General features: G+C 38.8%; 1 protein-coding gene and 1 long non-coding RNA gene across 7 annotated transcripts in view; one reads left to right on the plus strand and one right to left on the minus strand.

The window, feature by feature from the left end:
* Positions 1 to 23,644, plus strand: part of HECW1 (HECT, C2 and WW domain containing E3 ubiquitin protein ligase 1) — a 236,734-nt gene that overhangs the window by 204,428 nt on the left and 8,662 nt on the right. For all 5 annotated transcript variants that reach the window (XM_046938349.1, XM_015281616.4, XM_015281615.4 and 2 more), the window contains 5 exons: positions 12,055 to 12,153; positions 13,631 to 13,760; positions 16,768 to 16,914; positions 17,911 to 18,025; positions 19,265 to 19,463. In XM_046938349.1, coding sequence (XP_046794305.1) covers positions 12,055 to 12,153; positions 13,631 to 13,760; positions 16,768 to 16,914; positions 17,911 to 18,025; positions 19,265 to 19,463 — 690 coding nt within the window. The remainder of the gene's footprint in view (positions 1 to 12,054; positions 12,154 to 13,630; positions 13,761 to 16,767; positions 16,915 to 17,910; positions 18,026 to 19,264; positions 19,464 to 23,644) is intronic.
* LOC107052509 overlaps positions 1 to 23,644 on the minus strand; it is a 53,189-nt gene that overhangs the window by 14,519 nt on the left and 15,026 nt on the right. The gene's annotated exons all lie outside the window — the stretch shown is intronic.

Below are 23,644 nucleotides of genomic sequence, written 5' to 3' on the forward strand. Positions count from 1 at the left end.
TGTTTTTTTTCTATAGAGTAATTCTGCAAGACTTGTAGAGACATGGTATAGTTGAAAAATTCCCTCAAAAATATTTAGTATTTTCTCTTTTTAAGTGAACAGTGGTAAGTCTGAGATAGAACACATGTAACAAAATGCAAAGATGTGAAGTTTTGGCAGAACTGAAAAATACACTGTTTTTCCCCCCTGGCCTGAAAGTTACAGTTCATCCACTGTTAATGGCTTATTTCATGCCTTGCTCTTTGTATAAACAACATTCAGAGTCCAAAATGAGCACACCAAAGTGCAGAGTAGTTGTATGCCAAGTAAAAAAAAGACACATAATGACTGGAAAATATTTCACATTTGTGGAGAAACTGAGACTTGACACATTTCTTGCAAGCCTCTGTTGAATAAGACTTTTTCTTGCAGTTAACATATGTGCATGCTGAACATTTTCAGTCTTCAGAAAAACTATTTTAAATCCTCCTCTATCTGAAAGAACACAGTTAAAACTGTCTAGACCTATGAGGTTTGATTATACACATTTTTATTTGTGTGCTACAGGATGTACTTGAAGTTCATAGAATAATTGCTTTCAATCCATGCCAGCAATGAGCCATCCTATCAGATCTATGTAACATGCCTACCTCTTTTTCCGAATATTTGAAAACATCTTATAAAATACTGTATACAACCCTACTAAAGATAGTTTACCTTTCTCCAAAGAAGTAGGCAAAATATGGCACAGATGCAATATTTTATTCCAGTGAAAAGGAAATGGTTTTGCCCAGAAATAATATTCTCATCTTCACAATTGGTCAACAATTGGTCAGGTGTTTTGGGTAATTGAGGTAGGATACCACAGACTATCTGATGGAGGAAATATGTTTCTAAATTCTGGAAATAAAATATCTAGTTTCAGAATTTGCGGGATCCCAAATACTGACACAAGCCACAGGTTACTCTCCCAGTTGTCTTCGTGGTGCATTTTCAACAGATCTAGAAAATGGCTAGTGTCTGCTCAGTGCATCTCACTCTGTGTTGTAACAGAATAAATGGTCTAACCATGCTGCAATACGCTATGATTTTCTTTGGACCTTCATTTTATCTACAGTTTTCCATAGTATTTCCCTACTCTGGTACAGCTGAGAAACACAGTAAAGTGAATACATATTCTTTGTATATATGTAGTTATTTCTATATCGTTTTTACCATGCCTGAGGAATGTTATACTTGTTCTTCTGACTACCAGTTTCAGATGTTTAATATTTGCCTGTCATTGTAATATCACATAAGTTCTACTTCTTAGAATAAAACAATTCTCAGTGTTTTCTTGAGAACTTTCTCTCCCTGCTATGAGTACTTAATCTGACAATGACAACAAAAGTATCATTGTCTTTTCATTTCACAAAAATCTGTTCACAAACTGCTGTCAAACAGAAATCCAATCTCTATTTTCATGTCTTTTGAGTGAGTGAGCTAGAGTTTTCATTCACAGCACTCCTGTCTTTAGAGTAATCCAGTAAGATAATGTAATGCACACTTCTTCAAGACACAGAACTCTAGTCACAGCATGGTCACCTGCACCCCACTCTGTCACCAGATCACTTGCTTGCTTTTTTATCTAACTAGCATCTTCTACTTTTGAATTTTTAGTTCATTACATGTTTGTAAATTTAGAACCACTGCCAGAAATGTCAAAGGAAGCCCAGGACAGAAGACTAGGTGGCCTAGACAGATAAAATCATTCACAGACATTCATTTGGAGATCTGATGGATGCCAACTTGAAACATCTTCTGTGTTTTCATTGCAAATTAATGACAGCATCCATTATCCATTGCAGAAAAATCCTATTGTATTTTGATTTTTGTTTTGTTTTCTTTAGATGAAGTTTATTACATTTATTTAGCAGAAATTTCTTAGAAAGTTGAAGATTTGTGACTAAAAATGATTTTGTGCAGAACCCTACTGAGGAAAGTAAAGATGGCATTACAGTGAGATCCAGTGGCCTAGGTCCTCAGAAACTGTAGACTGATTTCTTGCTGTGATATCCTAATGAAGTAGATTAACTTAGTGCTTATTTAGAACTGCTTTTAGGACAGGAGTTTCAATTCCCATAGTTAACATTTTTTCTGCTTTCTAGTATCTCCCATATTCTAATCCTTGCTGCTGAACAGACAGAAGACTTGCATGTATTTGTACATGGTATTCTGCAGGCAGATTAAAGCCTGTTGCACCCACTCTTCATGTAGACAGGTACTTGCTTCCCCCTGAGCCAAATGATGTGCTTACTGCAGCACTGAGCCGAGCAAATGTATGCAGTGTCCACTGCTTTTACCTGTTCTGGCAAGTTAGACACATAGGTAGAGCAAGCTCCTTTTGCCTGCTGTGTGGGTGTACCTGAAGACAAACTCTGACCTTCCCATTTATTTATTTTGTGTAAATGAAAAACGAGATAGTCATCACAGTCCATCTTAAGTATTCCTGAGAATGCAGGATGTTGTTTTACCAAGAATGTCTCAACCCCAACTATCCTTTCCAACTTGGAGAGCTTTGTTTTCTTAACCTGATTTCCATTGGAGCTGTGCCTTGTGCAATTGTGCTGCCAGTCCATCAGGCAGTTTCCTAATCAGTTTGGAAGGTAAGTGTCCCACAGATGCTAAATTCTTAAAACCTTTGAAAAACTTGTGATTGGGTAAAGTTGAGGAGCTCAACAGTTCCCTATTCTGTTTGGCCCATTGGCTGGCCAGCTTGTCTGAGTTAGCTGAGGTCCACCATGGGTGCAGGCCACAGACCAGTGATACCATCTTGTCTGGCAGCTAGAGATGTGAGGGAGAGCTGTGAATGCTCAGGGAAGGCAGAAGAGAGAAAGTGGAGATACTCCAAAGTGTGGGAGGCACTGGCAGAGATGTGTAGGAGAAACTGGAGTTATTGCAGTATGGTGACATAGGGCCATCAGACAGATCTGTAGGAAACAAAGCACCATTAATCATGCCACATGGAGAATAGCTTGCTTCAACTAAAATCTTTTTAAAGAATATGACAAATTGCCTCATGATCTAATGGGTTGTATTCAGAAGCTGACTAGATTCTAGAATGGATTTAGGCACATTCTGTGGCTCTTTATAGAAATAGTGGATAAAGGTAGTCGAAAAATATAAGCAGGAGCTCTGAAAATAGCCAGTACTCCTCTCCACTGATTGAACTGGTTGCTGTGAGGAGCATGTGGCTCAGTGAAACATAAATCACTTTAATATTTCAGATCTTGTGGCAGGTAACCTGAATATATCCCAGTATCTGTTCTGTTAAGGCAGTTAGAAACACAGCATTTTATTTTGTGGCTTGACTCAAATGGATTGGCTGTGTAGGTCTGCATTTGCCAAAGTAATGAATTTAGACCAATTTGACAGTCATCTTTAAGGGACTTGTATATGCTAAATGCTGAAAAATCATGCTCTGAAAAATAGATCAGATACAGCACATCTCAGAGTAAGCATCCAGAAACATTCATCTGGTTTTAAAAGTTAGATCATTACCCCTTTGCCTCAGTTTCAATCTGAAGAGATTTTCTAGTCTGTAATCAGCTTGAAATTCATTTGATATATAATAATGCTCTAAACTGCTTTGAAATTCACAAATGCAAGTCAGTATAGAAAGCCAAAGCATTTAATTTTACATTACACTATAAATTTTAATTACAAGCAATATCTTACTATAAATAAATTACATTTGTGTGAGCTCTCAAGCACTATTGTAAATCTGCTGGACAAGAATTATATTAAAATAAATAGCAGCTGAAATCATATTATAAGACCATTTCACTATGAAAGGAGTATGTAACTGAAATCCCTTCTTGCTGCTGTACTGTGATCTCTCAATGCCTTCTGTACTGAAGTAAACTTTTATTTTCCTATTAAGTTTGATGTATGACTGTATCACAACAAGCCTGCCTAAAGAGCTACTTAATAATTTATTAAAAGTCAGGAGGAATTGGAAGATTAAAGGCAAACCAAACTGAAAGAGAAAAAAAAGCATTCTCCCTAAATGAGTTTCTACAGCACTCATTTGCTTTTTTAAAAGTTTCTGCTTTGTATTTATCTTATTCTTGGTTTTCTGTCATTTACTGGTAATAAGTTAGCTTACTGGTGCCATGGTTTCAAGTTCATTTGAGGATCTAAATGTCAGTATCAGGAGGGTTGAAACAAGGGTTGTCTCCTACAGCCTCTTCTATTCTCTGGACCTCATATTGTCTCACACTGCTTCCATAATTACTTTGGTTGGAGGAAAAAGCAATTGCTTTGTTGTGATTTTATGGAAGTTGTTTTTTTCTCCTTGCCATGTAGTCTTTTGCAATATTGTTTATTGAATTTGCCCAATCATGGGAATGTTCACATGAAAATCTCTATGATGTCTCCACCATGCATGTGACGGAGTAAAAAAGGATAAAATCCACAAAAGCAGAATTCTTTTCAGTCAATCACTCAGATCTATTTATCTTGCTGTTTCTTTTAGTGGAAATGGTATTTCTCTTCGTGTAGTTGTTTCCCTGAGTTGTTCTGGAAGATAAAGTTTCATTTGCCCCTTGACAGTTATTTTTCATTTCAGTATGTTAGCTAAGTGTTACATTAAAATGCAGAAAGAAAGAAGATTAAAGATTTACATTCATCTGGTCTGAATGTATTTATATGGAGAAAGGGAATGTCAAGTTTGCTAGTTGGTCCCAAGCTGGGACAGGAATCTTTTTCCAGATCTCAGTAGAATCTTGAAGTTGTGGAGAATAGCAAAAATATTGACCTATCCACCACCTATTAATTAATATTTACTTAATAACACGAATATAGAAATATGCGTTCAGTATCTTGTGTTCAGTTGAAGGAAGCTTTTTACATTGTCTCATTACTTGCATTCCTGAGAAGGTGGACCAGAAGGTGCAAAGAAAGATCTGGGTCGGCCACATTCTGCATGTTCTGAGAACTGGATCAGAGCTGTCAATTTTCAGAGGCATTAATAAAAGTTGAAGGTGTTCAATCTTTTGCAGAATGAGACCTAAAACAGACCACCAAACAATTAATAGTATGGCTGAATTTTAGCACAGAGATTTCTTAGCTTATTCAATCGAGTAACCTTATCCTAAGAGGTAGGGATCATTAGCTGAAATGAAGCACAGTGCAATTGCAATGTACAGCTTCTGGACCTGAAGTTGTATATCCACGTGGCTCTGCACTACAGATGACCTGTTTGTAGTTAGCTCGCTTAAGGATATCTGCATCATGCTTCATAACATGGTGTAAACATTCTTGAGTGTTTACTAGTAAGTTTATGATAAGCAGTCTCTGAAACACTGTAATACCCCAGACAGACTGGAAAGTATATGCTACCTTTGACTAAGTCAATTGTTGTGGTTTCAGTGTTCTTAGTTAGCCATTAACGGAAAATGTGCAGTCATTGGCTTGTGCTTTTATGGCTCTCTTGTCTGGCACATGACAGAATCTATGGATTTTCCTCTGGCAAAGCTATGGAAAGCAAACATAAATCATGCAGTAAGTTTACAAAGTGTTCCTCTAGCTTTTCCAAAAGGTTCGACTAAGAAATCTGTCTTTTTCTGCCGGAGGTTATCTCAGAGGAGAACAATTGTACGTTATGGTTCATAAACCTGATAGCTCTGTGGGCAGAGACAAGCACTCCAGCACTCTGTCACACTCCTCTTCTTCCAAAATGCTACAGTCCATGGAATATCCTTGCTATTATTAGAATGCAACTTGAAGGGGTATGTAAATTTCCCTTATCTATATAAACTTTGCCTATCATTTTTCTGGATTAAGTAGATCTGCCTCTAGCTTCCCTGGTAAAAGCATGCTTTTTTCTCTGTGCCACAATTAGTGTTTTAGCCATACCTAACAGTTTTGTTATGGTTGGTATAGCCACTATATAAACGAGATGAAAAGACAATTTGGGTGAAAATACAACTTAGCTAGGTTAGGGACAAGAAAGACACTTTTGAAGGGTTTGATTAGGTTAAATAAAGCAGTGATGAGGTTTACATTACCTCATTGTTTTCCAGTTCTGGTAAATTAGTGGTTTGAGATTTAATCACTAATTCAGAATACATGTGCTCCAGAGACTTAAGAGGACATTGAGAGTTCGTATTTCCATCATGTCTAAGCAGTAGCTCTTTTTGTTGTTGTTTCCCTTTAGTACTGATAAACAGAATGTTGTGTTCCATTTGGAGACCGAACCAGAAGATAAAAAGTAGGGCTAGCACTGAATGGAGTCGGTAATACACTGGCCTGTTCAGGCACAAAATTTTTGCACTGTTTAATAATAAATTGAGAAGTCGATTTATTGAAACACGTGCATTATATGAAACTCAGGTGCCAAGATGAATAAAACTATATAAAGGAAAACTGGAAAGAGAGGTCTTATTCCTGTATATCATCATCTGAAGAGAAACATTACTACAACAAACTTGGTTTGGTAGGCCATGACTGTGTGTTTTCTTATTAACTCTCCTGATGACAAAAGAAAAATTGGTTAATTCCTTCAAAGTAAGTGTGTGGGGATCCAGGTTAAGTTCTCAAGTGAGGTGTTAGACATCAGGAGAGGTGGAATAGCTCCTCAGCGTAACATGAGAAAACATAGAGATTACTTAGAATGATATCTTTGTCATGCTGAGAATTCTTCACATTGAGGATGGACATAAGAAAAGAAAATGAGCCAGCAACAGTCTTGTTACTCCTTACGTTAGAATTCTCCTTCAGGACTTAGTCTAGGAATTATTTTACCTTCTGTCTTTAACGTATTGAGACTTTGTGAACTTTTGTCTCCTGGCCTTTGTAAGAGCCATTCTTTTGGTATTAATGACACATGAGCTCATCAGATTCCTGAAACAAAGAGGCGTGGCACTGGAATGCCACAGCATCCAGCTCTTAGCCTGCAGAGTGCAGATCAAATTTGCCTCAACATCAAATGACATGTTGGCAAAAAGGCAGTCTGCAAAATCTTTAGATGTAAGTGGATAAACAGAGCAGCGTTAGCTATCCCAGCCTGCCTGCCTGACCTTTCTACAAGAGATCACTTCATGTTGTCACGTTAGTCTGCTCAAAAGTTCTAAAAGTTCTATCACCATGAATAGAGGTTAAATAAACTAAAGAAAGGCATTTGTAATGAAACTGATAGGAGGTGTGGATTTGATCTGCTGACAAGGTTTTGTGAAGATGATTCGATCTCATGCTAGGTTATTGCTCTATAGATGTAGCTGATTACAGGACATGTTGATTATATCGTGCAGTGAAACAACAAAAAGATGTCTGCTACTAGCGTATAGACACATACCGCCAGTGCATATATCTGAAATACTGCTAGTTTTGCTTAAAATTCAGGATGTACGAGGCCAGGCAGAATTGCTATATCTGTTCTTTTTTATTTTTGGAAAAAATACATTCTTAGAGCTGTCTTGTATTACTTCTACCCCAAAATACAGTAGGAATTGTTAGGAACTGTTTTTAGGGGAAACAGTGTTCTTTTTAAAAGTGCTGGTGCTGGTGAATCCAGCAAAACTGAGAAATCACGAATCAGTCAATTTTCCATTCAAACTCATATTATTTTAGGCTATAAGAACATGTTTTTGGTTCCTTTAATAGCTGGTTTCTAGCCTTTAGAATATTCACGAGGTTCTTCAAAATGATGAAGGCTTTAACTCTTTTAAAACAAGCTGTACCATAGTTCCTGAGCCAATGATGCCCAGCTTCCCGCAGATCTGGGTTTCTCACCTCAAGCACTGCCTGCAGTTTTGGATGCCACAATATAAAAAGGACATAAAGCTATTAGAGAGCATCCAAAGGGCTATGAAGATGGGGAAGGATCTGAAGGGCAAAACGGCTGAGGAATAGCTGAGGTCCCTTGGCTTGTTCAGCCAAGAGAAGAGGAAACTGATGTGAGGCCTCATTACAGCCTACAGCTCCTCATGAGAGGAGCAGAGGGACAGCTCTGATCTTTGCTCTCTCAGTGATGAGACTGAGGGAATGGCCTGGAGCTGCATCAGGAGTGACTCAGGTTGGGTGTTGGGAAGATGTTTTTCACCAGAGGGTTATCAGGCCCCAGAACAGGCTCCCAGGGCAGTGGGCATAGCCCCAGGCTAGTGGAGATCAAGGAGCATTTGGCCAGTGCTCTCAGACATCGGGTTTGGATTTGGATGTTCTTACGTGGAACTGGGAGTTGGACTCAATGATTCTTTGTGGTTCCTTTCCAAATCAGGATATTCTATGATTCTATGATTCTAAGGCATTCTTTGAATTTTTTTTTTTTTTTTTTTTTTTTTTGCACAAGCTATTGGATTGAGAAGGGCACACTTAAACCCTACTGATGTATTTCAGGGAGATAAGATTTGTGATTTTCTGTCTTTTTTATCCCGTAAAATACTTCCTCTATTAGGATTTACAGTTTGTCATACCATAACTAATTTAGTCCACAAAGCATACTCTATAGGATGATAAACAAAAACTATTCTTCCACTGTATGCATAGATTACAACTTTGTACATCATTTTCCATCTGAATATAAGGAAGGACTGTCAAGTCAGGTACTGCTGTGCAAGTTCAACCAGTTAAGAGAGGGTCCTATAACAGAGTCATTGTTGGTCTTCCCTTACTCTGCTGCTACATGGTAAGGAGAAGAGTAAATTAAATTTCCTGTGAGTCACCTGCAATTGTAGGAAAAAATATTGCTTAGTCCCTGCTACAACATGTGGATTTGTCTATCTGTGTGCACAGACGTGTGCTAAGTATGCAGAGTCCCATTGAGGAGAACAAGCCTGTTATTTTGCGACAGGCTGTTGTGAAAACAGGCCATTTCAGGGGCACCTGCAGCTTCCAGAAGGAAAGAGAGTTAGCTGGATAGCATGGAAACTCCTGCAAATGGGTTGAAGAGTAGTGTTTTTAAAAGCCAGAAAGCAGGTGCACACAGTGTCCTTTTTGAGTGGAGCAGTGGTGTCAATAGGCAGGAAACCAGAGCAGCCCTACTGCTCATTAATTCTGTTTCTCCTTCCACCATTTCCTGTTCATTAACTCCCTCCTGTGTTTCCCCTCTCTAGAGTGCATTACTCAGACTCAGTGATTGTCTTAGAAAGGGAAAGGTGTTGAAAGAAAAAGACAGAATGAGAATTTGCGTTCCTTACCTCTCTCAAGATATCTTTCCTGCTACAAAGAAATGGAATAAACATTTTATATTTCCTCAAAAAAATATATGCAAGTGAGGTTTAAGGAAGGTATGTGCCCTCCAGCCAGGATTTACCTCTGTGCTGAGTATGAAGGAATTGTCTCACCCATCTCTGACTTTCACCTGTACACCATATCCTTCAGGAAGAAATAAACACAAAGATCTATTTTTGTTTTAACTGTCTTTCTGTTAAGGAGGCAATAATTTCTTATTGCTGTCCTCAAGTTTTTTTGCACTGAACGTTTCTTGTTGATTTTTACAAGTTTTGGTATCTATTTGGTGGTACTGTTATGCTTGGCTGTTAGTGGTCTCAACTTGAAGGACTACAGACACACATGTCAACAGACTGTACAGTTTTCCTGTGAGCACTTCAGCAAAGACCTCCTTTCTGACAGATACCTGTTGATTTACTTCAGCCCATGTTTCTCAGTGCACTGCTGGGTCTCAGGGGTGTAAGCCTATGGTCCCAGACAGTGTCCAGAATGGACAGGAAACAGAGGACCTTCTCTTAGACCACTTTGCAGCACAAAAAGTTGAGTATAGTAAGTCTCTACAGAGATATCAAAGCTGGCTGCAAGGGACAAAGGATTTGTAGGCTCTGGTTTACCCCCTCAAGATGGAAGAGAAGCATTCTCTCTCCTGAGGTGATAGAGAGCTGCTGAGAACTATAATTTTCACTATAGCTTTTTTTTTTTTTTTAATCTATTGTATTGCAAAGCAACAAGAGTGGCAGTGTCTTGTTAATTATTTCAGATCCTTTATCCAGACCAGTTAGCACTGTACCATCTCAAGGGGTGGGATTGTGTAACCACAGTCAGGCCCCCATTTAGAGTGGACTACACAGTGTAGGGTTGCTCTGCATATGTTTGGTTAGACTGACCCACTAGATTTGAGCTTTTCACATAGAAAGTTTGCCCATGGTCTGGATTGCTTAAAACAGTTCTGCCATAAGGCACTCATTCCAATTAAATTGCCATTAACAGCTAGCATAACATATGCTTGTGATTGTAAACACCTTGATTAGATGCTCTAGCCTTTCATGTCAGCTTTGCATTAATACCAGCAAAGCCACATAGATGTGAAGAAGTGAGACAAGCAACAAAGAGAAAACAAAAAAGAGAAAGCTGTTCATGGTTTCTAGCAGTTTCTTAGCAGTGAGTTCCAGGCCAGGGAGACTTTTCTTGGCAAAATACTTTGAGCTTTAATTTATTCCGGTTGTCTCCTGCACAGCTCAGTAGCCATGGGATGAGTGCTGTGGGTGAGGAATGCCCTGTGCTGATAGTATTTTCATTCAACACTCATTTTCAAAATGTACAGGGGTGAGAGGGTGGAGCTATGAAGAACAAACCTAAAAAAGCCAACATGCATTATTTGGGACAAATGGACTTGATTATAAATCCTGAAGGTGCTATAAAACTGATGGATTATAGGCTCAGTATCTCTGGGATTTGAGCTGTCTGGCTTCCACTGTGCTTTCATTGTGTCAACTCCCGCACTTTTCATTGCTTTTTTGCTGGAAGCATTGCACTGCAGTACAAGTGAAGTGAAGCACGTCCTAACTAGATTCAACAGCTGCCTTTTGTTGCTGCTGTGGAAACTTTAAGGGAGTAACATAACCACTCTTCTGTTACCAGTCAGCTGCATACCATAAGCACCTTTCTTGGATGCAGGAGATCCTGAGGCAGCTCCTCTGGTGATGTAGATGCTAACTAGGCATACAGCATGCTATTTTGTGACCCATTTGACAAACTAAGCATTTGTTAAACTGTCCCATGAGCATAAAGTTCACTGCATGGATATTTTGCACTACTTTTTTTATGAGATTGAGGTTTAATTTTTATGCAGGAAGAGTCTTTGCTCTGGTTCCTGTAGTAGAAGGAATGATTTCTCAGCTTTTTGTTCTCTTTCTCATCTTTTGTGCAGTAAAATATCAATCCGCTTAAAATTCAAGTACTTACAAATAGAATGTGTTATTTTTTCTTTTCCTTTTTCACAAACAAGTTTTGAACAGGTGAAAGGGGGTTGTTTTTACCAATAATAATAATAATAAAAAGGAGGATGAAGAAGAAGAAAAAAGACCCCACTTGGACTTTCATCAGTTCTGTATTTTTCTGTCTGAGGTTATTGATTTAAAACCAGATTTGATGGAAGAATATCTAAGTCATAGAAAAAAAAAAAAACAAAAAAAAACAACCCCATAAAAAAATTACATCATAGATTGTAATGGGTAGGGCACTTTCTGAGTTCTCTTGGAATAGGGCTGGAGGTTGTTCTTAAAGGTATGAAGTATGTGAATGCTGAGCATCATCATTAAGAAGGTGGTCTAACTACAGTTTCCTTGAGCTTTAGCTCATGATTTTAATATATATCCTTGTTCACAACAGTTATCTTGTTTGAATCTCAATTCCTGGCCTATGAAATCAACTTGTTACCCTTCTAAAGTACTTCAGAGTCCCACTGTTGAAAGGGTTTTGATAATACGTTTTTCTGCTAAGGCCAGACAGAGTACTACAGTGCTTCACTGTCTAACTGTTGTGTTTGATGGAGTACATTTGCTTCAGAAAATTCAACTAAGGATCACAGAATCTGAATGTTCAAAATATTTATCGGTTTGGCACAGACAAGTGCACATCATGCCAGGTGCACATATCTCCAGCCAGGAGATGGATCAAGGAGAGGTCCATTATTGATCAGTCAGAGATGTCAGGGGTACTGTTAAATATCCACTGGGAAAAAAATAGATAAATGAATAAATATAAGAAACTACATGAGAAACAAAGAACAACTGCTACCTGTGTAAGTTTCTATGTTGAATGTCTTGAGTTATATTTCATTTACTCTGCATTTTTATATCTTAGGTTCAGGTTCAGTGGTCGTATTCTTGGCCTTGCTCTCATTCATCAGTACCTTCTTGATGCTTTCTTCACAAGGCCGTTCTACAAAGCACTATTAAGGCTGTAAGTATAAGCATACAAATGTGCAGAAACAATGCAGAAGCAGTGTTCTAGGAGTGGACCTTACAGAAACACAGACTTCCATGGAGTTGCTTTGAGCACTCTGACCTTCAATTTTTTTCTGTTATTTCATCATTTGTTCATGACTGATAGAAAACAAACTCATTTTCATATTTCTTGACTTTCTCGAAAAATTTGCCCTTGGTAGATGCTGCCTGTGTTGTTAAAAGTGAATAGAAAGTAAGATATTTAGGAATATGTGTTGTTAAAAGTGAATAGTAAGTAAGATATTTAGGAATATGCCTTTGGAAGTACTGACCCATAATACCAAAGTTTAATATTGATTAAAAGTTATCAAAGCAATTAAAATACATGGAAAACTGAAAATCATCTTTGATAGAACATATATCATTATTTTCTCTTAAAAAAAGGGGGGGGGGGAGGCTTCTTAAGAAAGATATATGATTTCTCACTGGTGGGGTAGTTTTTCACAACTTGGACTAAATTAGGAATGCTAATGCAGATGGAAACAGTGAAGGTTTCTTTTTGATCTTTTGCTGTCTTTTACATTAGCAAGCAGAAGCTATTAGTAGCATATTACCTTCGTTGTCAATTCTGTAAGGTTTATAAGGTTAACTTTAATTGATAATCCATTTCTCTTTAATAGACTGCGGGAAGAGAATGTACATAACATTTTCAGCACTAACAAGTAGTAAGTCAAGACTATAATTAAATGACAAAGACCACACTAATGCATAGCTGAAATAGAATGAATCCAAATCAGGAAAGATACTTTTATTAAGAGTCTGTAGAGTTCTTTAACATGCATTTTGTTTTATATTTTTTCAACAATTAGTTTTGCTGGGCTCCAAACAATCATGTTTATATTGTATCTGAGCTAGCATGAAAAGAGAATAAAACCTAGAGTGCTCCTGCATCCTTCTTGCCCCCTCAGGGGGCAATTTTGAAACCAAATTGCCTGTAATGTACATGTGCCTTTTCAATCAGCAATACTGGCTCCTTGTTAACAAAAATTTGGATGCCTGGTCTGCCTTATGTCAGTCTTGTGAGCTCTCCTCAAGGATGATGGATGCAGGGAAGCATCCAGGCACATCATGGTGGGGCCTATCGGGGCTGAAGGTAAGCATGTGCTCTGAAGTGCATGGCATCATGAACATTCATATAAAATTGAACCCCCAAGGGTGCCTTCCAACAGCAAATAATACAGGCAGCCAACAGAATTGGCCATGAGCCCAGCCATGCAGACAGTGCAGAACTACTTTAAGAGTGTTTGTGTTTTTTAACATACCAAAAAACAAACAAATAAAAAAACCAAACCAAAACAACAACAAAAACAATAAACAAGCACCAGTCTTATGGTGGATCTTTGTCATAAATTTACTTATTTTCTTATTGGTGAGTCATCCTGACAATAGTTGTGGGTTCAAAAGCTGCATCTTTTTTCTTGCCTCACAACCAGGCCATGTGATCTAAGTGACTTAGAGTACCTGGATGAAGAATTCCATCAGAGCTTGCAGTGGATGAAAGATAACAACATCACAGATATCCTGGATCTCACCTTCACAGTGAATGAGGAGGTGTTTGGACAGGTGAGCACAGCTATGCAAAATATCTGAAAAGCAAATTTTAAGCTGACAAAGTTGAGCATGACGAACATCTTTATGTTGGAATAGATCATTTACCCTTTCAATAACATTTTCTTCTCCTGCCTTCTGTTTCTTTCAAGCTACCTGTTTTAATGGATATGTTTATTCTTAGGGTCTGTAATATAAAATACCAGCCACAGACTCCCTACAGGCCTGTTGAGCCCCATACTGATGAACATGAGGAATTATCTGAAGTGGAGTGCAGTTCTTCTCTCTGGAGTGTAGTTCACACAGATTGTGGCATTCAGTGTATTCAGTAATGTAACTTAAAGCTGATGTGACTGAAAATACAGGGGTCAAAAGGGGTCAAAAAATAAAATTGCAATCTGTTGTAGATACTGTGATACTAGAGCAAAATATTTTGATGCCAGTTCACATTCTGCCTAGTACTTTATTTCATATGTACCAGACACAAAACTTGCTAGAACTAATAGTGGGGGGAAAAATGATTCTCACTGTAAATTATGACTGTGAGAATCCAAGAGTCCTAACTGAAGGTGAGACTTCTCCCTTATGAAATTTGCTGAATGCTGACAGCAAAATACCCAAGAAATCTCGAGCACATTTTTTGTCTCACAGATGGATCGCAGTTGGAAATTCTTGCATGCCAGGAGTATCTGACCACTTAAATGCCATCTGCACATTGCTTTGCTATGCACAATGGGAGTTCTGCTAATATTTGGGATGCTGGATTTCAAGAGTTGGGTAAGGGAAACAAGAAATAGTGGCTCTTTGAGAGGCTGTGTTGCAGATGGGTCACAGGCTTTTTGTCCTGTTTCCACAATGACTTTATTACTGACAAGTCACTATTTCCTTCATTGTTTCTTTCTTGTGCATCTCTGACCTGTGTACTTAGATTTTAATCCTTGGGGCTAAACCTTTTTTTTTTTTGATACTTTTTTTTTTTTTTTTTTTTTTTTTTTTTAATTAGAATGTACTTTGAGGATCTCCAGCCCTCTTCCATACTGGTGCCTGGAGCAAATATATGGTATCAATGCAAGCGTCCCACATTTTTATTTATTGGTACTGGATACTAGTTTGAGAGTTTTGCTTATAAGACTCAGAGAGGTGACAGTTACTTGTGATTTTAAGTTCTTTCCCAAGCTTTTACCCTGTAGACAGTGTTCTTCCAGGCCTGTCTCCAAGCCCTATATGTGGATACACTGGCAATTGTTCTGGTCAGGTTAAAGAAGTGGGTTAGATTTGTTGTAATGTTTCCTTGCTGCTCTGAATATGCTGCTCCTAATTCTAGCTCACAGCTGTGGCTGTGAAGAAAAAAACGGGGGAGCGGGAGGAGGAAAAGGGCGGGGGGGGGAGAGGGGGAATCCACTGTCATTGATTTGGTGTTTCCAAGTCTAGATAAATAACTGTATTTGAAATTATATGGATAAGCTGAAGAAATCATGAGTATGTCTGGGTATTTGTGGGAAATCTTGAAAGGTAATACAGAGCAACCAGATTTATGGTCATGCTTAAAGTTAGACAACACTTATTCATTATTGATTTTAACCAATGCAGTCTAGCAAAGTAGAGTGTGACATCTGAATGATGCAGCTTTGCTTGTGAAATGGTGATGTAGTGATTTACATTTAGGAATTCAGCCTGAACCAGCTAAGAATTCCTAACTCATTATATCCAACCTTACTTGTTCTTGTTGTTTCTCAGCAAAGATACGTATTAGATGACTCACTGAGTGTTTCCATAATTCACAATTTTCTACATGTCCTTTCAGCAAAATGATGTAAATACTAAATATATTCTCTCAATTGAGCTAACAAATAGATAATAAGGTAAATAGTACAAGTAATGAGTATGTATTCATGCAACTCATTTAATATCTGTGCTAGACATCATGGTTATAGGAGCAGAAAACTGACAATGAGAGCAAAACATTCTTCCTTTAAAATCCACTGGATTCAATGTGAAAATAATTACAGAATAAATTGTATATCCTACCACATGTGAGAAGGAGTATATTCTTGCTAGGTAGAATCCTGATTGATTCCTTAAATCGCTTCTCTATCTCAAGCCTTATTAACCCAAGCCAACTAAATTAACCATTAAAGTGCAATCTAAATCTGTTAAAAAATGGTTACAGTACATACTGATAGCCATTTTCTTACTCCTAAATAGCTTATAACTTCTCAGGTTTGGATGTCTGATATAAAACTCTGAATGCCACAGTGACTGTATTTGTCATCTGTGTGAGGTGCTATCCACCATCAGTTCTTGTTTAGGTAGTGTATTGGAACTTCATTTTGTGGGAATTTTCTTGGCTTTTTGGTATTTTTGAGTTAACATCTATTCTACATCAATTAGGTGTAACACTTGTTGCTTAAGAGAGTCTGTCACAAGTAGATACATAGCACTTCCAGTTGGCAAAATGGTCTGCCAAGTTCCAACAATGGAATTGTCTCTATCCTGTTGTTTCCCATACTACTGCTTGGGTAGCCTGCAGCAATAGGAAGCTGACAGGAATATCTCCCTCTTGGGAGCAAGTGGGAGAGAAGGAGATCAAAAGACTGGCCAGAATGGCATAGTGCTCATATCTTATAAATTGTGCCCTCAGAATCAATCTTTGCTTGTACAGTTTAGAGTCACCTACACCTCAGTCCAGCTTCATCTGGGGATAAGGCTAGGGCTGGAGCTGAGAGAAGAACAGAGGTCAGAAATCTATATGTAACTTCTGAAAGTTTCCCATTTTGCTAAATAAATATGTGATAAACCAAAAGTTTTGCATCACTCTCTGCATGTGCTGCAGGAGTGGTTGGGGAGTGGAGGTGAGTGCCCATCATTATTACTCTTCTTTCTGCAAAAGGACAAGAGGCCAGGGGATAGAACTAGAAATATGGCTGTGACATTTTTCAGTTATGTTTTCAAAGTACACCTTAAATTTAACACACAATGTGATCCATACATTGTTACTCCACTGTTCATCTTTGTTCTGTAGGTGACAGAGAGAGAGTTGAAATCTGGAGGGGCAAATACAGCAGTGACAGAAAAGAACAAAAAAGAGTACATTGAGAGAATGGTTAAATGGCGAGTGGAACGAGGAGTTGTTCAACAAACAGAGGCCCTGGTCCGTGGCTTCTATGAAGTAAGTAACAGTAACCACTGTCTTCCTTTCATCATCGGAATGACACCCAGGTTAAACTGTTTCATCAGTACCCTAGGAAGTAACAAAAACACACAAATTGCAAGGAATTGGAATGTCTGGATCTGTAGCAGAATCACTTCAGTGAGGAGCTGGTGTGACTGCATTTTTAGGGACTCACTCAGAAAAGTTCGTCCTGGGATACAGTCAACTGACTGTCTTGCTGATATTCATGACTGGTGCTCCGTCATTGTCCCTGAGTTTTTCTAACTTACCTCTGCTGAAGACCTGGATCTAAGGACATCCTTGTGGCAGAGCTGCTACAAGGACTATCAAAGATGGGATGAAAACCTGCTGCTTTGCTAGCCCCTCCAGGTAGTCACCTATTCATATCCTGTATCACATTCATCCATGTATCTTTCCCTGGCAGCAAAACTATGTAAGCAGAAGTTGAGGGATATCTCACAGAGGGAAACAAACCAGAAGAATAGGATCTCTGGAAAGCAGAGCAGCACATACTGAATACACAGAACGACAGTAATGATAACTGATCTCTCTGAGTAGTCATTAATGAAAGTGTACTGAAAGTGGAAGCCAGCAATGGTGTCTTTGTAGCTGTATAGACTTGGTCAGCCCTAAGGCCACTGTACAAAATTGTAAAGAAAGTCCAGTACGAAATAGATTTTTCATATTACAAATGTAGTGCACATTTGACCATGAAAATCAGTCATCAGAATCAATGAAGAATTTTTTCACAGACTATGTCTTGCTACTTACTGCCTCATTCAGGTCAAATCATATGTATTGTCATTGTTTGCAGATCAAAACATCATCAGACCTGTACAGATTTATCAACAGAGGAGTGAAAGTTAGCCATCAGCATGGAGACTTCAGTGGCCAACACTTGAAGAGCTGGCCATCAGAACCCTAGGTTTAAGAGGCATTGCATCTGCTTTATTTCCAGTCTGAAACTGTGCTTACAAGTGTTTTATGTTCCAGGTTGTAGACTCAAGGCTTGTCTCTGTTTTTGATGCCAGAGAACTGGAGCTGGTTATAGCTGGCACTGCAGAAATAGATCTCAATGACTGGCGTAACAACACGGAATATCGTGGAGGTAAACTGCCTGCTGATGCTTACTAATATTTTGAAAGTTTTCAGTCTAAAACATGAAAGATTTCATCCACTTTTTTCCACCTGTCTTTACTGAAGGATATGCCCTGTTTTGTTCAGAAAATTTTTGTGAAGATTAACTCATGAGAAAAAATAAATAAGACATGAGGTTTGAATCCACAGATGTAAGAACACAGAAATTGCTTCTGCTACTTCTGTCCAGATTTTATGCACTCTCACTTTCTTCCAACTTAACAGGAGATTTGACTAATAAGAACTGAAAAGGATTTGCAGTAGTAGGTCTAAAACTTACTTACTCAGATGACTAAATGAACTCCTGGTCTCATTGTAAGTAATATAACAAGTCTTCTTGACTTCAGCAGGGAAAGAGGCTCATGAGTTGAATTCCTCTGCTCCCAATTACACTTCTATGGAATACAGAACTTGCTTAGCCATCCCCTCAACCTATGTCATTTTTCCATTTTTCATCTAATGCATGGTCTGCTTTTCCTTTAAATACTGAGCATGATTTATCCAGACTGCCTTGAACGATGAAAAATGCAGTTCTGCAGTTCTGCATCACAGAAGGAAAGTCTCTGAGGTTCATGTATCCCTCTCTGAAATACAAGCCTTAAGTCTTTGCTGCTGACTGCCCAGCTTCTTTTGTGTTACTTTGAAATAAACAGCTAATCACTACAGCTGGTCCCCCAGGTTATTATCCTCTTTTTTTTTTTCTCTTATTATTATTTTTTTAGTTTAGCTATTGAAACAAAGTTAGCCTGGTTTTATGCTGGCTTTTATGAGCACAAACTGAGGCACAGAGCCCTGCATGTGGAAGGCTTGCCAGGGAAGAGTTTGCAGCCCCAAACTCTTCTCCATATGTTGAACACTTTTGCAATTCAAATGAGAATGTATTTGGGAACCAGAAATTAAGTCACTAGAAGTTGAACTGTGTAGTGTATTACAACTGGTCTTTTATATCTCATATAGGTAGCCCCGGTTCTTGCCAAGGAGTTTGTAAGAAGCATATGTACAATAAATATATATTTGAATTTTAGGGTTTCAAGTGAGTTAGTCATATTATAGTATCCAGAGCCAGGACAAGATGGGGGCTATGAATTATCAATAATCAAGAATGAGATATAGTGCTAGGTCAGGAGATTTTCTATAGGAGATTTTCTGCCTCGGGCTAGTTACATTAGAAGGTATGAATTTAATTTCTCTCTATCACTTCTTGGTTTAGGTTACCACGATGGACACATTGTAATACGGTGGTTCTGGGCAGCAGTGGAGAGGTTTAACAATGAACAGAGACTCCGGTTGTTGCAGTTTGTTACTGGAACATCAAGTGTGCCATATGAGGGCTTTGCAGCTCTCCGAGGAAGCAATGGGCTTCGGCGTTTCTGTATAGAGAAATGGGGGAAAATAACCTCCCTTCCGAGGTATGTCCCAGCTACAGTACAAAAACAGAGGTTCTGTGTGAGGCATGAGCCTGTACTTTGTTGCATTTGTCTGGCAGAGATGATGAATCTCTAAGAACATCTTAAAACAGCAAAGAAACAATTATCAGTTTGTTCTGTATTTACATTCAGAGTTAAGTCTATTATTTTGTTAATTTTTTTATTTGCAGGTTCAATTTAAACTACTTTGAGTCCTGTGAGGTGGTTAAGGTGAAGATATCCACATATCCAAACCTAGCTACCTTATTTTGATTCTGTATCAGGTCCAGACCAGCAGCTGTCAGCTGATTCTGTTCTTTTTGTTCCCAAAATACTAATAAAAATACTTGTGAAGTTACAGACCCATGAAAGCCAGAATCTACTTTTGCATTTTGGCAAGAGACCTGGGTGTAATCCATTCATTTGCTCTGATGGTTCCACTTTTTAATCATAAGGAATCTTAGTGGAGGAACTTCAAACTGTGTGGTGATCATACTCAATTTGTTACATCTAGCACTGTCAACTAGAATCAAATGAGCTGTAATGTCATACAGTGTCCACAGACTTCCTAATGCTTTCATATGGAGGAGTCATCTTCCTTTTTAAAAATGAAGGAACTGAGGCACCAAGAGGTGGTCTTACTTAAGGCTACCCAAAAGAGCTGTGGCACAGCTAGCAATAACACTGAGCTTTAAGTTCTGTTCATACCTGTAACCAGCAGCCATCCTTCCCCCTGAAATGACTCACCTTTTCTTGAATGTCCTTACAGTTGCCTGAGGCTGTACCCATTGTGATTACAGAGCATGGGTCCACATCTCAGCACCTCTGAGATGAACTTGCTAAGTGAGTTTTTTACATAACATTTGCCCTCCTAAGGATGCTTTCTTCCTGCACTCCAAGATCCTCATTGTCTATTCATATATAAATTATTATCCTGGAAATGAACTGGAAGCCAAAGCAAGCACACCTGTTAGGTTCTGATTTATTTCCATTCACCATAAAGACCTTACTGACACTACAGAGAGAGCTAGAAGGCTGAGTGGTTTAAAACTGAGATTTAAAAACAGATGGAAACACGTAAGGTCAGTGAGATGGTTTGTGCACTCTGAGCTTCAGCCAGCATTGTGGAAAGCCTGAGAGCTACAGCTTGCTATTCATAGTCCTGATCTTCATTTTGCAGCATATATATGGTGTAGTTCTATATAAGGGTTTTGGAACTGACCAAGAGCAATGCATCCTGTAGCCAGGCAGCAGCTGAAAGTCAGAGCCTGTGCAGTATTTCTGCAAAATGCTCTCTGCACTGCTTCCCACAATGGGAAGAGACAATAGGGGAGGGTGGAAGAACCTTGGCACATGCACAGAAAATACAATGGGCTGACCCATCCAGTTCTGAAAAAGTAATTGGCCTCTTTCTGCTGTGCTTAACTTTCTTTGTGAACCTAGGCATTACTTATGACCTAGATTCAATTAGCCCTGAGATATTCACATTAACAATTTCATGTTTGTCTACTAATCACTGAAAGAGGCCTCTTTTCCAGGTGAATGTTGTTAGCAGCTTTGAGAAGTCTGAAAGCTCTGCATTCATTTTAGCCAGGAGAAAGAGAAATAACACTTGCTCATGGGGAATGAATACAGCTTGATCACTGTGAATTATTACTGGTATTTTTATAAAATTATAGAGTGCTGCCAAGTATACACAGTGTTAAGAAATACATAAAACATGCAGGCTAAAGTAGGACACTCTCTAAATCTTTAGTTAAGCAATCAAACAAATGTTAAACTTTTTTTAAATGCCTGATTATGATTTACTCATGTTTATTTATATTTACTTACATATTTACTCAGACTTAGAGGTTACAAAAAAGTAATCTGTCATATCCTGTAGGCCTTTGGTCTCTGTCATATAGTATGAGTGTAAATAACTTCAACTGTTTAGAATAACTGACAGCAAATTCCATTCTCCTTCTAACAATTCCTACAATTTTACAGTGAGAGTTAGCTTGATACACATTTTCAAAGTCCTAGGAAACAGAACAGCTCTCTCACTCTTAGGAATCATCAGGTTTAGCCATACATGTGCTCAAATATGGATTGCACCTCCTAATTACTGGTCTTAGTTCTTACCCCCTACTCCAATAAACAGTGCTGTGTAAGAAGTTAGAGAAGCTGGCACTGAGCTGATGCATTGGGCTTTTCTGCTGTCCATGTAGATGGTGGGTCACTGAGGATAGACTGGTCTGGCCCTTGGGTTTTCTAATTTCTCACAAAGTGTTAGATAACTTCTAACTGCATCAGAAGAGTGTGCCAGGGAGGTTCAGGTTGGATACGAGGAAAAATTTCTTCTCCAAAAAAGTGGTCAGATGCTGGAATGAGCTGCCCAGGGAGGTGGTTGAGTCACCATTCATCCAGATGCTCAAGAAATGTTTAGATGTTGTAAAAAGGAACATGGTATAGTGACGAGATATTGACGGCAAGTGGACGATTTGACTAGATGATCTTGGAGATCTTTTCCACCCTTGGTGATTCTATGATTCTGTGTGTCTTCTCACTTCTGTTCCAGAATGCTGAAGTAGTTAGGCAACTCTCCCTTATGTCTTATGCTTGTACTTTGACAGTGGAGCATGCAACTGCCACTTGCTTATAGTGAGTGTGATGTGGTAGTACCTAAGACAGCCATACTGTTGCACTTGCAACAGCAATGTAGCAAACCCAGAAGAGATGCATGGTGCAAATTTCTAGAATGCATTATTGTTCAAAGAATAACCACTAACACGTAACATGCAGAATGCCTCTTGAAAGCACTGTGGATAAACAAGACTTTTTTCAGGAAGGCTGAGAATCAAGTAACTCCAATCTAAATTTAGTAGTGAATTTGTTCATCAGTAGTAGTTCTCTGGCATGAACCAGCTAACAGTGCTGCTATATACTCATACAAGAGTTAGATTATACCAGTAGTTTATTTCTGGAGGGTGTCTATACCAGGCACATTATTCCTGTCAACATTTATTTTAAGTTCATACACATAAGAAAGGTTGCCCCGGAAATCCCAGATCTCTAGACAATGACCAACCCTAAAGAAGGTTCCAAACAGACTGCCAGATTCTGGCAGTCTAATTCTCTTGGTGTATACTTGCATTATGGATTCTTCCAAACTAATGTAGTGTATCAGATGAAGTAGCACTGAGCAGGTAACAGGTTCAAGCCCTTGTTTTTCAAGGTTGGCTTTTACTCTTCCTATTTAACATGCCTATTTGTCATCCCTATTTAACATTTATCCTGAAATAAAATAACTACATATTTTAATTATTTTAAATTACGTGGATTTCTCAGGCTAATTGAGTAGGGATGAATGGAGAATTCTTCCAGCTAGAGCTTTTTCTGAAGCAGGAAGCATCTTCTTTCCTGGGACAGGTTGGAGCTATAAATAGAATAGAAGGGAGTTCTGTGCACACGTACTGCTTGTGCACTCTTGTTATTGTAAGGGATTAAAGGAAGTAACAAAGAAAAAAAGAATGCAAAAAGCTTAAAACCTTATGCACATAATTTTATAGAGAGAATTCTTAAAAGGCAGGTAAATAATTCCCCACAACTTGGTGTCATCTGCAAACTTACTGAGAGTGCACTGAATTCCATCATCCAAATCGTTAATAGAGACATTAAATAGGATAAGCCCCAAAACTGACTTCTGGGGAACACCACTTCTGGCTGGTCAATAGCTGGATTTAATTCCATTCACCACCACTCTCTGGGTATGGCCATCCAGCCAGTTTTGTACCCAGCAAAGAGTATACTTGTCTAAGCCACGGACCGCCAGCTTCTCCAGGGGAATGCTGTAGGAGAGAGTGTCAAAGGCCTTGCTGAACTCTAGGTTGATTACAGCCTTTCCCTCATCCACCAGGTTGGTCACCATGTCATAGAAGATGAGGTTGGTCAGGCAAGACCTGCCTTTCATGAACCCATGCTGGCTGGGCCTGATCCTCAGGTTGTCCCACACATGCCGTGTGATTACCCTCAAGGTGATCTGTTTGTTAACCTTCCCTGGCACTGTGGTCAGGCTGACAGGCCTGTAGTTCCCCAGATCCTCCTTATGACCCTTCTTATAGATGGGCATCTAGCAAGCCTCCAATCCTCTGGGACCTCTCTGGTTGACCAAGGCCACCAATAGATGGCGGAAAGCAGTTTGG

The sequence above is a fragment of the Gallus gallus genome, chromosome 2, assembly GCF_016699485.2.
Source record: "Gallus gallus isolate bGalGal1 chromosome 2, bGalGal1.mat.broiler.GRCg7b, whole genome shotgun sequence".
Classification (NCBI taxonomy): Eukaryota; Metazoa; Chordata; class Aves; order Galliformes; family Phasianidae; genus Gallus; species Gallus gallus.